Source organism: Pieris rapae, chromosome 14 (assembly GCF_905147795.1).
Source record: "Pieris rapae chromosome 14, ilPieRapa1.1, whole genome shotgun sequence".
Taxonomy (NCBI): Eukaryota; Metazoa; Arthropoda; class Insecta; order Lepidoptera; family Pieridae; genus Pieris; species Pieris rapae.
This window is the reverse complement of record NC_059522.1, coordinates 2705229-2721895: the sequence shown is the minus strand read 5'-3', so window position 1 is coordinate 2721895 and position 16667 is coordinate 2705229. Positions and strand designations below refer to the sequence as shown.

The window sequence follows — 16667 nt, the reverse complement described above, 5'->3', positions numbered from 1 at the left end:
TAGTAATATTTAAGTTCCTTCATAGTTTAGTAATGTAATGTTATTCGTTTAGTTAATTTTACATAAATTAAGGTAAGTTCAGAAAGTAAAATATGTGTAAGTACATTAAGTTAGCATATTTTGAAAAAAAAATATATTCAAAAGGGTTTAATAGTTTTTTAAGATTATTGTCTGTTGTCCATTCATACGTGATTTGTTTAATTTGTCGGCACGTCCGTTACATGCTTATTTTCATCGGGTTTTATTATGACAATAGCCACAGGAGCAATACAATGTTAGATTTTGGTTTAGGCGACATCTCGTGGGGATTTTTGTAAATATTACTTTATTTATTATTTCTGATTGTATTCATTTACAAATTCTAATTACTACAAATGAAGTAATTTTGATGATGATCTTGCTAATAGGTTACGTGTAATATGCAAATGTTAGACTAATTTTGAAGTCAGTCAAGACAGAATATGTTGATTAAATTATTCTATATTAACCTAAAACTATGCAATGTTTTTATTTGCAGACCGTAAATATTACATACCTTGTTGTAATAGGTCAAGTATGTGGATTACACAAATATTTAACTTACTATTTCAATATGGAGCAACTAAAAGTAAAAGTAACTGAGGATTTTTGCAGAAATACTTCATTGACACAAAATTGTCTCAATCACCTTTAATATCTTTTTAAATCCTCAATGTGCATATTATATGTGTATATGCTCATTGTAGCTCAACTGTTGAATGAGAACAGGTCTTCTTTATTCTCTATGGAATATAAAAATAGTGGAATTTTATTTTATTCTGATTAAGTTATACATACAAACTATATAAGGCTATGATTCAGTGGGGAGCCTCGGCTAAGCTCTAATATTGATTACCGTATGTCAACACATATTGGATTTGATAAACATCTTACTTAGCGCTAAGTCGCCATTCTGAGTTTTAACTCTGGTCATATATTTGAAGCCTGGCTGTACCAAATAATTGACCTATGTGAGGCACAAACGACTGTTTCCCTTCTGTAAAAATGAAATGCAGAAGCCAATACCGATGTGAAGTTGTAACTAGGTTACTACTACCTACCATTTATTTTCCATTCGCTGGCGCCTGGTAAAAAGATATGAAGTTCTGGTGGTAATTCTATATTGCTCTTTTGTTTTGTTTTTTATTTTAATCAGTATTTTTACAATTGTTTTTCTATGTTAATATTCCAACTAGTTCAGTCGCAGCATACAGGTGGATTTTTATTTTATAAAATATGTGATAGTTAGACATGGTGTAGTGACATCATATTCACTCCTAACATACAAGTACAATATTATTGTATTTGTATGTTAGGAGTGAATATGATTGTTGTAGTTATAACCGTTTGCATTGTTTGTCGCATTTTTCATCGCTTGTAATAAATAAAATGTATATGTTCACTGAATTTTTATTATAGTAAGACAAAGGCAGGACATCACTAATATTGACTTCATCCGTCCTACGAAGTTCTTACAATGGTATTTCGGAATTTTTTGTGAACTTGAACTGATTACTTCTATAAAACTGTACTAGATCACTTTGGTCTTTTGATAATATTTATCGATATAAGGATTTTTATTGTTTTTTTGTCTCCTTATAGGTTTTATCAATGATTTAAATTAATAAAAATAATAATTTCAATAATATGAATGTATATTTTTCTTAAACTGGCAACGCCTTCTACGAGTGTCCTCGGGCGGTATTACTGAATGTCAGGTGAGCCTACTGCTCATTTGCCTATAAAATGTTCTATAAAAAAGGGTCGCAAAAGGAATGCAACAAATGCAGTTATTTTTGTTATTGTACCAACTGCTATAGTAAACTTCTATTCATAGTTATTATTTATGAATATTGAAATTCGGTGAAACACGTGAAGAAAACAAAAAATCCGTTCAAATGTATTTACTTACTACGTAATAAAAATTTACATACATTAAAAATCTACGTTTAGTTTACGTATCACAGAGAAATAAAATTATTAATTAATATGATCAATAATTAATTCTCAATAGTATTTGGAAACTAGAATGAGAAGGAAGTCACGACGAATTTACTGAAACAATATAACGTACTTATTAAAACTTAAATACTTCTTAAATTAATTGTATAATACTTTAAAACTGGATCGTCTATCATGAATTCACTGTCCGTCATTCCATTGTGCTCCATAAACTCCGTGTCTCGTTGCAACCAATCTAAATACAGCCTTAAGTATCTGTCATCAGGTTCCAAATCCGTGTGTCCCAAGCATAGCATTCTATATGCATCCTCGCCATACTTCCCGATACCGCATAAGTCGCTTGCCCGCCGCCATTTTGACGAGACAAACTGATAACTCAATTTCCAAATGATTTCACCACGTTTCCGTAGGCCTATTTTATCGAAATATCTCCCTATAGATGTCGGGTTATCATTTAATACGTGGTACGGTGTTGGGTAATTCTCAAAGAAGTTTTTTATATACGGTCGAGCCATCTTCCCGGATGTCTTTGTAAGGAATATTGTGGCAATCAGCATTGCCCACGGATTCTGAGAGAATTCCTCTTCGATAATGTAATGTGGTGATTGGGGCATTATCCTCGGGGTTATGTTGAAGAAAGGGCATATGTTTATAGGATCCGGTTCTTGTATTGTTAGCTGAGATAAGCTCAGCCCATCTGTCTCGGAATCTATTGACGTCTGACTTTCTTGAGAGCTCAGGGATGTATCTGTTCTGGAACTTAAATCGAAATATGTGCTGATGCAATTCAGATCGTTCACCATTTTCTGAAACAAATATAAAGATTTAACCAATAGGATTCTTATTAGAAATGTAGGTATATTTTTAATTACTCAGGAACATTTGCACCTGCTTCGTGGGTATTGGTCATTGTCCAGGAGAGCATTGACACATACCCTTAGTGTAACGCAGTTTGTGCCATCCAATAAATTCCGGAAATGAAATACTTTATACACAGCCAGAATATAAACGATTTTTTTTAAATAATACGCTTTATAAATTACCAGCCTGCCTGTTTAGGGCAGGGGCAAAAGACCCTTACCTATGTCCAAACAAGTATTCATTAAATTAGGTTATAACAGGCTTATTTTAAAATCAACATAACCATACACACAATATTGCTACTTGTTTTGTTACAGTTGATTAAATGGTTTTGTCTATAGACAAGTATCTGTATTAAATGTTCAAACCGTAAAAATTCTACAATCTATGAATTCTCAATTGAAGCTCAAGCCATGTTTGTTGTTTTGTATTAATCAAATATTTTCAATAGATGTAGGTGTATTTGAGTGTTAATTAGCAATCTTTCCACTCTGTTGTATGTATTCATTCGTATTTGTTTACAAAAAACTTTGACATAGATTTTTTCCTTATTGGCACGATAAGAGCGACTATATTTTGGGTACAGTACTTGGTAACTTATAAGATAACATTTAACTATAGACTTAAAAAAATATCCAATGAAGGGCACAACTTAGTTACAACTTTTTATATAATTGATAAGGGATACACATAAGCAAATTCTCTAGTCAGTCTCTAAATAGTAGGTATCCCTACTTATATGTAGTGCTAATAATAATAATAATTAATTATGTAGCTTTGTTGTATTCCATAAAAATATTAACACATATGCGACACAAGACATTAACTGTAAGTAATAAAAATGTAGTATAATTATTTATATGCCCTGTGGGGGACAGGAAAAAGCATCGTCCAAATCATTCCACCATTTTCAATACTTGGCTATGTTTAGACCTTATACTTGTAGAAAAGTTGTATCCTTTGTATTGTGACTTTTAATTTGCAATGTTGTTGTCATTTTTGGAAATATCAAAAAGGTTAGTCGACATCACTGGAGACCGAAGAGCTGGCAGCTATGTCAGACAAAGAATTAGTCTACCTATTCAAAAGGGGAACTCTGCCAGTATCTTCGGAACCTTACCTAAAGGGACTCCTTTTAATAATATATTTTAGTAATTACATTTTAAGGTTAGTTATTATATATTAATTTAACTTATTTTCTGACGTTGATAAGTGTAGTTGTTTACCTATGAATAAAGTTATTTGCAATATCTGTTTATGTTAAGTTTAAGACCTGTTTCTATACGAAAAAGAGAGGTAGCCCACCAGATACCTAGGAAAATGTACGAAAAAAGCGAAAAAGATTGAAAAATACTCAGTCGGAGGTCGTGTACTAATAATAATTACACTACTTAATGTAGGTACTCCATATCGTACTCAACCATACGATATTTTTATTTTCTTATGTTTGTTACATATGGAACTGATTCCTCAACCAGTTCCATATGTACATTATTCTTGATACCGAATTTCAAAAGTCACAGATCACAACAGTCTACCTATGGAACACAGGGAGATGTCAATGTCATTGTAGTTCACAAAACACCATACACTACATACTTCCTTTATCCTTCAAGGCGGTACCTACGAAACGAATAACTACCAAGACGTGTATATGGCACATTTATAAGCTACATCACAAACACTTTAGCATAAACCGCACATTATTAGTGTAATTGCACATATTTCCTACAACCTCAAGGTGGTTAAGATCTCCGGAAGTTATTTGTAAACGACATTATACTCTATTTTTATACTGCCTTTTTTAATTAAATTGTCTCTCCACAAAGATATCATTTGACATTACGAGCCTAACTTAACAGCTATAAGCAGTTTAAAACTTACTTACTACATACCTACGTCTCTATAAAGAGGAGTCAGTATATCACTGACTTTTCTAGATTTGTTGTAGTGACAAATGGCTATGCACATAATATATATATTCTAGGTGGAAGGCTCACTTGATATGACACCATAATGCCAGAAATCTGGCATATCTCTTGCTGGCTGTTTAAGAATTGTTACGCTCTGTTCCGCTATAAGTCGGATTGGTTAGGAAATACGTCAATGGGCTGGTACCAAAAAGTCTTAGTTCGGGACAAAAAGTTAATTAGGACCAAAACTTGTTTAAAAAGCAAAGCCAATCTTATTTTACTTGAGTAGAGAAACTAGAGGATTCTTGAATGAACGATTTTACGAAAATGAACGATGACCGACTTGTTTTTACTTTAAAAAAATATTGTTATTTAATCACCTTTCTAGAAGTTACAGATCACTGCCGTGTAATGCTTACAAGGGGAAGGTGATTAAATTTTCAAAGGCATTTATTTGCCTTTGAAAATTAGTTAGTGTGGGCGAGTATGTAGATTGTATACCATAAGTTTTACAACAATTTTACATAACTTATTATTATGACATTATGTTAATATCCGTATTATATGAAAATTAATGTGACATTTACATGCCTATTTTTATATAGCTGATTGTGTGGATTTTCAATAATGAATATATTTAAATTTACTAACTTCTAAACCGATTTATAAACGGTTTTACATATACAAATTTGTATACCTGTTAACTATGTTGCATTGTAAATTGAATAGGTGCACTCAAATTACATCTATAAGTATAGCAACTATAAATATTGTCTATTGTTTTTAAATTAACTGACATACTTTTCCTTATACTTAAAAAAAATGCGCCACCAATATACAAAACATATGAATTTTAATTGAAATGTTTTTCAAACATGTAACCTCATGGGTGTTCTTTGTTTAAACTGTTTTCATAATAACCGAAAGAATTTCAATGCCAGAATGAAAAGAACATGTACGTCATAAAAATTTCATTAACAAATCCCTAGTAGGCCTGACTCAGATGCCACTGAAACTCAATGTAACAAATTATATTATTTTCTCAACGTTCAAGCAAAGACTGTGATTTGAAATGCGTTTTGGTATGAAGCATAACTTCTTTATGATCACTTCTGTGTTGTCTATGATTTTATTCACTATCAAGTATTACACTTTATAGTTTTGTTAGTATTGTTTATGGATTACAGGCTCCTAAATGGGTAATTGTAAAGGACGCATCATCTATTTAGCAAGACGTTTAGAACCAGATCAGCTTTCTTGCCCAATCAATACCCAAATCAAATGAGAACCTATTATAATGGGAAATACTATTATGTAAGGTAATTATTAATTTCAATTAAAAACGTTAATTTAGGGTTTTCCTAATTCCATAACATTTAAGTTTGAAATGTAGAAATGTAAATCGATATTACATATATTTAAATTGATAAATAATAATATGATTTATTTCAAATCGAATACTAAATTGATATAAAATTCTAGGCTTTATTTGATAAGAAAATAAGTTGCGTAGGAAACTGATCTCTATGAAAACTATTAAGTACTTTTTTTTTACTCTGCGGTCTATGTATGCTGCGTATACCTACATCGTATAAATACGATTTACGTTTGAGAACTTAACCTGACATTTAGATAATAATAATAGCAAAATTAGATACTAATTTCTGTCCGCTAGCCAATTGCAAATGCAAATAGCTATCAGGTGTGCTCACAGCTGGCAGACAATACACCGATTATATTCATTCCCCGATGCTCCATTGTTAATTTTTCTCATACTAATTACCACAATGTACGAAGAAATTAAAATCTGTCGCCGCTTTCGTCTGTTTGGGTTGAGTTATCGGCGAAGCAACACGTGTTTCGCGCTTCTCACGAGAAAAACACCGTTATGTTGAACACTTTGTGGCGAAAATCAAAACATTTTATCGGATATCGTGCGAGTTTATAGTTCGCTTGAATTGTGTTTTTGTGGTCGCAGTCATTGGTAGCGTGTTGAATATGGATTCGTGCCTTGGACTTCATTATGGTGAGTAGAAAACTTAAATATTGGCATATTATCATAAATATACTCGTGCGTCTTGATTATAGTAAATTTTGAATTCGTTAAAAAAAACTAGTTCTATTAGTTTAAAGATCGTACTCGTTTAGAAGAGCCTTCAGATTAAAGTTTATATCCGGTATTATATATCAGATATTTATATATATATATATTATTGTATAACTAACAACATTAAAGGATTTTACGACCACAGGCTTTTTTTCATTCATAGTAACATTAACATTACGAAAATAAAATTAGTCACGCTTTACGGCTGAATTGTTTCTTGTGTTTCTTTCAATCGCAACAGAGCTATTGTCGATATGTAAACACATTGAAGAATGTATATGAAGAGTATTATAAGTATCGCTTGTTAGAAATAAATCTTCTGTTGCTCATTATTTATGTTTAAGAACAGTCTTTACATACATAATATTAAATACAGAAATATGGTATGATTCCGAAATAATGATAAAAGATTGCCTTGCGATTTTAATATCCGCGGCCCACAACAATAAAGCTTAATGAGCCTTGGCTATATATTGTACATTACACAATTTTTTTCAAACATATACATAGATACCATTAATAGGATACCAAGTCTCATTTAATATTACTTTATACTTTTTCATATAATCCCCCTGTAAGTAGGCTCACGAAGTTAAGACTCACCAGTGCGTTGCCGGCCTTTAAAATTATTTTTAGTATTTTCACAAAATGATACAAGATATACATAACATATAACGCTTTTGAAGAACGTGTTTAATGATTTGTTACATCCCTGTATTTACAAAGTAATTACAACAAGAAACAAACACAACTCGTACAAATGTATTATAACTGAAATAAATGAACAATTTTTTATATCACAGGGGGAACATTTGCAGGCTCATCTGATGTTAAGTGATAGCGCTCGTGGACACTCACATTGCCCGAAGGCTCGCAAGTGTTTTGCCGGCCTTTTAAAACTTCCTGAACAACCTTCATCTACAATTATTATTTGTATCCATCATATGATATTATGCATTTATTTTAGTACAGATAGAAAGAGCTCTTCAAAACATTATATTTACTGTAAACTCGCGCCTGGTCGACCATTATTCAAGTTTTTACTGAGTTTCTTCTTGTTTTTGCCTGCGAATACTTTGACGCAACGCTTCGTTAGCATTTGTCAATCTCATTTATAGTTCATAATACTCACAAATATTTTGATTTAACTCTATTTACTATTTATATAATAAAACACAATATGAAAGTTTTGTAGTGAAGTTTCTTAATTTTGCAACTGACAACACAAAGTACTTGGAGCCCGGCAGAGTGAGAGAGAGAGTGAACTCCTTTGTTGCCTATCACTCAAACAAAACAATATATTACCATTTAAATGATAGCAAGAGTGAGGCGAGAGCGAGTATACAGTACAGTTTTTCCTCTGGTATATGTTATCTAAGAGACTATTATAATCTAATGATGACAAGTTTAGATAAAATGTTAATGATTCACAGCAATTTGTACTAATTAACTCTAGGGGTCGGCTATCAAAGATTGATACGACTAAATTTATATAAAAACTGTATTGTTCGAAGAGACAAACACGTGACGTAATCGCCGCCCCGTAAAGAATGCGGACGGCAGGATACTAATAAGTTTAACTACAAAGTTAAAATTGTTATAGACCCGCCTTTTTTTAATTTTTTTTATAGAACAGGGGTATAGTACAAGCAAACGGGCAGGAGGCTCACCTGATGTTAAGTGATACCGCCGCCCATGGACACTCTCAATGCCAGAGGGCTCGCGAGTGCGTTGCCGGCCTTTTAAGAATTGGTACGCTCTTTTCTTGAAGTACCCTAAGTCGAATTGGTTCGGAAATACTTCAGTGACTTTAGTTAGTATTTAAACTGATGTAAAGTATGACTCCTATAGTCCGGTAAATTTACTTTTTAATGATTTATTGAGTGTACAAAATATTATTTTCGGACAGCCGCTGCCACTGCCATTGCACGGAAATATCTAAGCATATAACTGTATTGCGAAATGTATTTTGACATGTACGGGAGTCATTGTTCACGCAAAGTTGTAGACTTGCGGTCTGAATCATGCCCAGTACAAACAGAACAGACAAAATATTGACTAAAACGTATATAAACAAGTCGGGGACTTTTGTAGAAAGCAGTATTTTAATACTTTATTTAGATTAAATATAAAAAAAACACTAAATCAGGCGAATTTGAGTGACAGCGACTAAACGCTCAACGATATTTTATGACTTTAATACGATTATTAATAAGTATTTTATTTGCGTATGATTTATATCATTATAAGAGTTGTGTTAGCCTAATTGTGCGATTTTTTTCTTGTGTTCCCATGCCGGCAGTCACAGTTAGTCGTAGTTAAATCGTAAAAGAATTGTCTATTATAATGATTAAACACATACAAACATCTATTAGGTACCATAAATAATTGTAGCTCTGTGGATTATTATTTATTATTGTATCTTAATCATAACGATGATAATTATTTGGTGTAGTTGGATGTCCGAAAAGCGAATAATTTTTTACATGACAAGCGAGGTCAAATCATAATAAAAAACAAACATCTTATTAATGTTGCTTCCACTTATGTATCCTTGACTATTTTAAATAAACGTAATTTTCAAAATATTTAATGAGATATCCTTATCTAATACATTTTAAATTAAAAAGTAAATTACCAAATAAGCCACCATTACCTGCAAAACAATAGGTACTTTTTATTTTAATTTATTTAAATTATCAGTCTTTAATAAACAATATTGACAAAAAGTTTTTTATCTTTTGTCTAGTTTGTGTGAATACTTTCCTGGCTTATTCGTGATTATCGTGCGACCATCCGAATTTTAAGCATAATTTTATTATATGTAACTGGCATATCCTGGCATAACCCACATATAATAAAATTTAGCTTAACATTTAAATTGTCTATAGGAATATGTATGGTAAGGAATTTCGAAAACATTAATATTAAAAACTCTATTAACAATGACGTAATATATTCACAGAATGCAAACAATTTAATATTAAACTTGTTACATACTTGTGTAAGAAACTGCAGACAATTCAAGTATTTTTACGCGAGTATTGACATTAAAAAAGCCAAGTATTGCCAGATCATAACAGGCGAATCAATCTGATACTCAAGAACTAATCAAATGTTTAGTATATGTATTTGGTTATTCTACGTACGTTTCTACGTACGAACGTTTTTATTTAAACCCTTACTGAATACTGAAAAAAATTAATTAACAAGAGCAGTAAGTAAGATATTTAAGATTATATCCTAGACCTTAGTACATAATTTAATATTAAAATAAACCTAAGTCTATCGCTAAAACGTGATTTAGCTAATTCCAATAAAAGTCGCCCGTTTCTAGCTATCACAATATTTATTGCGAAAACGTGATAACAATTTTAATAATATACAACATTTGTGAAATACCGTAGCAATAATTTATGCAATGTTTTATTACAGCGAAATTAAAGTACATACAGAAAGGAGTAGTTTTTTTTTAAATATAATACTTCACATTACCTGTTAGGGTACTTCATAACAAAATGTTTTAAACGTTTCCTAAATCACAATGACAGAAATGTTTTTACACTGTAAGGTCCACAGGTAATAATATAAATTTCAGTAACTCCTAAAAATTGCAATATAGGTAATATTAATACAAACAATGAAGCCAGAAGCTTAGATTTACATGGATAGAACTCAATATTAACATCTCAACTGTTAATTGAAGTTACATAATAAGCTTCCTGCACAACCTAGAAATTATTAATATTATAATTAATCTTTATTTTCATACAGTCAAATAGCCTGTCTAATACTGTCATGTATTTTTCGGATTTGATGAGCATTTCAGCATGGATATCGTTGAATGTTAAACAATATCACATTACATGTAGGTTACTCCTAAAATAAGATTTCTTGGATGTGACATGGCGATCGATAAGGCACAAGATCATCAACTAAATAGTAGCATACATTTAAGATACTGAATGTACTGATACGTTGTTAGAATATTTACATCTGAGTGTTTACGCTACACTTTCTTACGAGAAAGTAAAACGAATCCGTCCACAGAATAATAAAGACACTTTAATTATAATGAGATTTTTGTATAATATATTTATTATGGCATTTTTGCTTGTAAATTAAAAATACTTGTGATTAAATGCCGAAATATTGAAGTACAACAAAACACAACTATGAAACTATCCCTTCAGAAGTACGTTCGTTTTAGTAATAAAACCGTGTAAATTGCTTTACTAGGTTATCTTTAACCTCATCAATATCAATTTATCTAAGGTGTCCTACTTTTTAGGATCGTCAATGATGACAACACTCGAATATGACACAACTAACAATTTTTGCCATACATTCCTAAAATTTCTAACAATAAAAAAAATCTATGATATATTCGTACTAAGATGCGGCATAACATTGTAACACATGCAAAATTCATACCAGTATGTGAAGGTTATTAAGCAGCTAATACAATTGAAGAATTTGAATATGACGTCAGATACTTTTAAAATAATTAATCATGGAATTTAATACATATGTCATTTAATATTAATCTTATGTCAAACCTAGTGTCCAACCATTTTTTCAAAGAGGTTTGACATAAAATTTGATAGGCCTAGACGATTTTTTGACTTGAGATACGTCATACGAATTAGAAGAACTGAGCTGGGGAAGACATCTTTGTATTTAAACACAATTGCAGGAATATTTTATTTTTATAAATCGAACGTTTTCGATAAATCAAATAATGATTTAAATGCAGATCTAATCGATGCGCGTGACTTTGCTATAATTAAAATTACACTTGTTGCACTTTATTTTTAATCTTTTCCAGGTCTGTGAACACTACATATTACCATTTATTTATGACTTCACCTATAAAGGATTCCACCTTGAGCGTTACATGAATGAAAGATTGAACGATAAGCTAAAGGAATGAGCATGTGTGCGAGAAAAGTAAAATTACAATTTCGAAACAGTCTTCTCTATATTTTTTTCATAAATTTGTCTTTTAAAAGTCTGTAGTTGTCTCTTATTAAGATCTCAACATAATACTAATAAGTAATTTAAAAGGATATTTAACAAATGAAAATGTCAAATAAAACTACATACACTTTCTATTAAGGGTAAGGTCTCTACTATGAAAATTATTTTCAAGCGGAAATATTTAGCGTTTGATGTACCACAGTATAGACGGCAGGATATAACAGATTATCTATGCTATGAACAATTTACCTTTATGTCATCAATCTCACCGCCGAGACTTAATTAGTTTGTAATCTTTTAATAATAATTAATTAATCTTACATGTTCTAATTATTAATTTACTTTAATAAATTTCGTAACGAAAAGACAAATGTAAAATTGCACTTAGCACAACAACGTTTATTTGATGAGAATAGAATTATATAAGTGAATTCATTTTGAATCAAATTGTCTTAGATATTCTTGTGCGTTTGTAGGAAATTAGGAAACATATAAATATGTAATTCAATGTAGTTTTTACGAAATCAGGTTGATGAAGTTGACACGGTCGTATTTAGTTTAACAAATTCAAAAAGGAATTAAAGATGTTAGAGGGAACATAGTAGACAAAAATTGGGACGGCTAATGGCGACCTGTATCTCTTGTAATGAGAAATAAAGCTCCTTAAACATTTATTCATAAACTAAAAACCTGAATTAGTTAACCAGTTGACATTTATTCATTTGAAAAACTTACAAACAGATTATATTTTAAGTACAAAGTTCAAAGTCGAGAATCACAGCGAAGGATGACGTTTATACGGGGATCGCTTGCTCTGTACTTACCCAAGTCACAATCGCAGTATAAATTACCTAATTAATAAATTGTATTATTTTAGCCTGTAGAAGTTAGACATTAGCATGCCGATGTTTTCCTTCAGCCCGTGTTAAATGCGCTCATAATAAGAAAAACTTATTGGTCCTGTGTAGACACTTAGCCACCTTGTTATAAACTTGGCTATTCTATTCGCATGTAAAATATCCCAGACTATTTTTACATCAATCAATACGACCAATATAAACTGTTGCGTAGGTAGTACTTCCCAGACTACACAACATTGCGGTTTTTGTACTGGCTATAATTGAATTGTTCAATATTTTTTGTAGTAAGCCTTTTTTGTAGTGTCAATAAAATGACCCGTAATTCTAAGAACACACGGATTTAGCAATGACGACACCAGAAAGGCTACCACGCAACTTTGAGTAGCAGTTTTTTTCCCATACCAAAGCAACTAAAAAAATTGAATTTAGTCGTGAGAATGTGCAGTACACTTCTCAACATAGCCATTGAAATAACATTAACAACAAATATGTTATCATGATAAATTACCGGAAAAATAACGCGGTATTGAATTTGCGTAAAAAAATAAATGGAAAAGCAAATCTGGATTTAGTCTGGCAATTACTATTTTTTTAAGTAGAAAACATAATACTTAAATGTTTATAAACAGGACTGTCAATCGATCAAAAACAATGTTATTCCTGTTATTCATTATCATAGTATTAATATTGATATTTTTATCAATAAATTAAGGTTTATACGTTTCGCACAACTCTGTTTTGGGCTTATTTTAATTAACTGCTTATGAGCTCAAATTGTTCTTTAGAAAAAAGCTTTTATACCACATAAAAATAAATATAAGATTTCCTAGAAACAAATAAACATCGCAACATTCATGAATAAATTAATTTATTATTGGTATCATATAAATCAATAAAAATGGCCGATGTATATAAATTTATTACTGTGCTGGAGCGAATGAATTATGCAATTCCATAGGAAGGTAGTACCATTTTTAGAATATATTCAAAGGGTAGCCTTTGAATATAACAGAGCTTTATTTGATACGAATACAACATTCGTGTCATCGACCCAAGAAGTACACACATAGAAAACAACCTTTTTTACAAGAACACAAGTTTTTGCTGTCTATAATTCACATCCTGTTCTATCGTGACTATCTTAACGTTTCTCTACTACAGATACTAAATATCTAAATCTTTCATCTGTTTCATTAGTAGTTTCTTTCAACGTAATTCTTATTAAGTTATGCACGATCAAGTAATTGTCATACATTCTTTTATTTAAGATCTACTTTGGGTACATCATATTAAAGTCTTCGGGTGCAGTATAACGCGTTTGCAGCTCATATTAATTGCTTTTGTGCAACAAAAGTGGTTGGCGGTGATAACCCTACTTTTACCTAAGATCGGGGCGGCCGCGAGCTGTTAGAACTAAAAAGGCTGTTAATGCCTTTAAAGCCATCGAAACCCTCTCAGCAACACACTTTTTAAAAATAAACCACGGACATTCTATCAGGATTCTGCACCTGGTCACAAGGCACGAACTACCTAAGCCTGGCGTTCTAGACTTTATAATAATAGCTAAAGACAGGTCCTCACCTAGCCCAGACTTCGAATTATGGTCAAGACATGGACTGCTCTACGGCACGGCGAGTCTCTTAAAAAATCTTTGGAGCAAGCATTCGCAAAATTTCCCTTGGTAACACTGCGTAAATCCAAAGATGCCTGACCAAAGAGATTAGTTAGTTATGATTATAAGGCCTGTATAAAAACCAAAAGTGGCCATTTCGAATAGAATATTTTTTTATGTTTAGCCGAGACTTTAATAAAGGTTTAAATTTTACTATAACATTATTAAAAAAAACCTCCTCATTCATAACAGAACTATTGATTTATCATCATGTACAGCATTTTAATAGCAGAACTCATGGCCTAGTATTTTTTGTATTTATAACATCAACATACATAGCACCTTCTGTACCATTTGGTTAAAATTAAATATTCTTTTTATAACATCATTTATTAATTAACAATACGTTATTCGGAAATGATAATGATTTTAATTATCATATTAAGTTCTCTCATGCTAAGAATATATTTTGGTATTCCCGTCGTGACTGATTCTGATTGTATCGCAGAGATCATCGCGATAGAAGTTAATTAATTCATAAATTACATAATTACTTGTAGAGCACTAGACATAATTAGGAATTACATTTATCTATAATAACATATAATTATAATTAGAAAGGAATAGAAGACAAAACAAGGGTCCAGTCACTTGCCTGCATTTGACACATTCTGTCAGCCTAATGCGATTTGGTGATGGTTTTGTGACATTAAATATACAATCGGGAAGCTATTAATGTAGATAAAAAAAGAATAAAAACTGCAACCAAGAAAATTTCATGATATATTCAACCATCAATTTCTACAAGTCTAACTTCACAACAAATTACATCGGTATTAGAAACTTTATACTAACAAGTTACAACTACTAAGAAGCAACATGCCTATATAATTATGTCATCAACAGAGCCAATCTTAATTAGCGTTTATTATGAATGCATCGTCGCGAAAATTAACTCCAATACACAGATGCTATAAAATGTTCAACTATTTATTTGACATTTAACATAAGCAATATTATTATATTTAATCAACTTTTAAGTAATTGGTATGTATATACCATACAAGTAAGTTGTAAATATGATGTACTAGAAGGAACCCTTCCCCAACTTTTGCAAAATTCAGAATGACTTTTGAATAATTTACCATCTTTCCTTATAGTTTACTAAATCATAATTTATGAATTTTTATACACAATTCATATTCTCACCTTTTAGTATATGCAACTTTATTCACGCCTTTTTTTTAAGTTTTATGCACTTAAAACATTCTGATTTCTGTATAGAAACATCAAGTGACAAGTTTACTAGGTAATAGAAAGCAAAGAGCTACTTTCAATTACCCTTAACAGTGCATTTTATTTCTTTACAGTGAAGGGTTAAAATTCTTTGATGGCTTGAAGAGGAAGTAAATATATTGATGTATATGTTGCCTTAGGAAAACTATTTTATAATAAGGCCAAGAAAACATTTAACTACTCCATAATCATCATACTCATAATCACCTGTAGGTGATTATGGAGTACATGTAACATGTAGTATTTAAAACTCAACTGTAACAGCTTTCTGCTAATAAATATTAGATAAATACATATAATATTCCTATACTATTATATTGTACAAAGAAATCAAAGTGTAAGAATATATTAAAACATTATTTGTTTTTTTTTATTAATTACACACACACTGGGAATAATATTTTTTATAATAATTAATAAAAGCGGTAGGGCTACATTATTTATTAGAAATATATCGTTTCTTAAAAAATACTACTCCAAATGAAAATATATGCAAGAAATAAAAAATAAAATTACTTACCAAAGACACTATAAAATATTTAATCTAAGAATAATAATCAATTGACGATTCAGTACTACTTTATGTCGAACTAACTAAAGATTATTTAAGAATTTCAATACAATAACAATTTATTTAAATTTTCATTAAAGGAACAGTGATATTTAAAAACAAACTATCACAGCTTAAAAATTGTTATATAGACTAAAAATAGGAATATATTGTTTTACATGTTTTAGTGATTACCATAGAATATAAATACTGGTCAGAGAGACAGAAGACTATAACAATCCTTTCTTTTTTTCTGGTTCTTACCTACTACCTAGTATGGAAACCAGTCTCTTCCAACCAATACCTTCTCAACTCTAATCATTTTTATTGTTGTTAATGTTACAAGGGATAAAAATAAATTATTATCTTGTAATTTAATACTTAAGGCTGAAACAGACACTTGTGACAATTACATACTAAAGGAAAACAGTAGCCAACCTAAGCTTAGTTTCAATTTACCTATTAGGATTGCCAAATCACCAATGCATCAAAATAGCGGCAGCGCATA

The 16667-nt window shown here is 30.8% G+C and overlaps 2 protein-coding genes across 4 annotated transcripts in view; one reads left to right on the top strand and one right to left on the bottom strand.

Moving 5' to 3' along the window:
- Positions 1-1924: 1924 nt before the first annotated feature.
- LOC111000741 (methyl-CpG-binding domain protein 4) lies at positions 1925-16628 on the bottom strand. 2 transcript variants are annotated; one of them, XM_022270334.2, is made up of 2 exons: positions 16130-16628; positions 1925-2786 (listed from the first exon to the last, which is right to left on the bottom strand). In XM_022270334.2, the coding sequence occupies exon 2, from the start codon at positions 2781-2783 to the stop codon at positions 2103-2105; it is 681 nt and encodes a 226-aa protein (XP_022126026.2). In that variant the 5' UTR covers positions 2784-2786; positions 16130-16628; the 3' UTR covers positions 1925-2102. The 2 variants fall into 2 exon arrangements, with proteins under 2 accessions (XP_022126026.2, XP_022126105.2); XM_022270413.2 differs by lacking the exon at positions 16130-16628 and adding an exon at positions 3062-3216.
- LOC111000550 overlaps positions 6480-16667 on the top strand; it is a 32430-nt gene continuing 22242 nt past the window's right edge. Inside the window, exon 1 of one of the 2 annotated variants that reach the window (XM_022270141.2) lies at positions 6480-6780. The gene's annotated coding sequence lies outside the window, so the exon portion shown is untranslated. The remainder of the gene's footprint in view (positions 6781-16667) is intronic. The other variant, XM_022270060.2, reaches the window with a different exon arrangement.

Bases quoted from the DNA above. Each gene is read 5' to 3' on its own strand.
- LOC111000741 (XM_022270334.2), bottom strand. From the start codon at position 2,783: ATGGTGAACGATCTGAATTGCATCAGCACATATTTCGATTTAAGTTCC.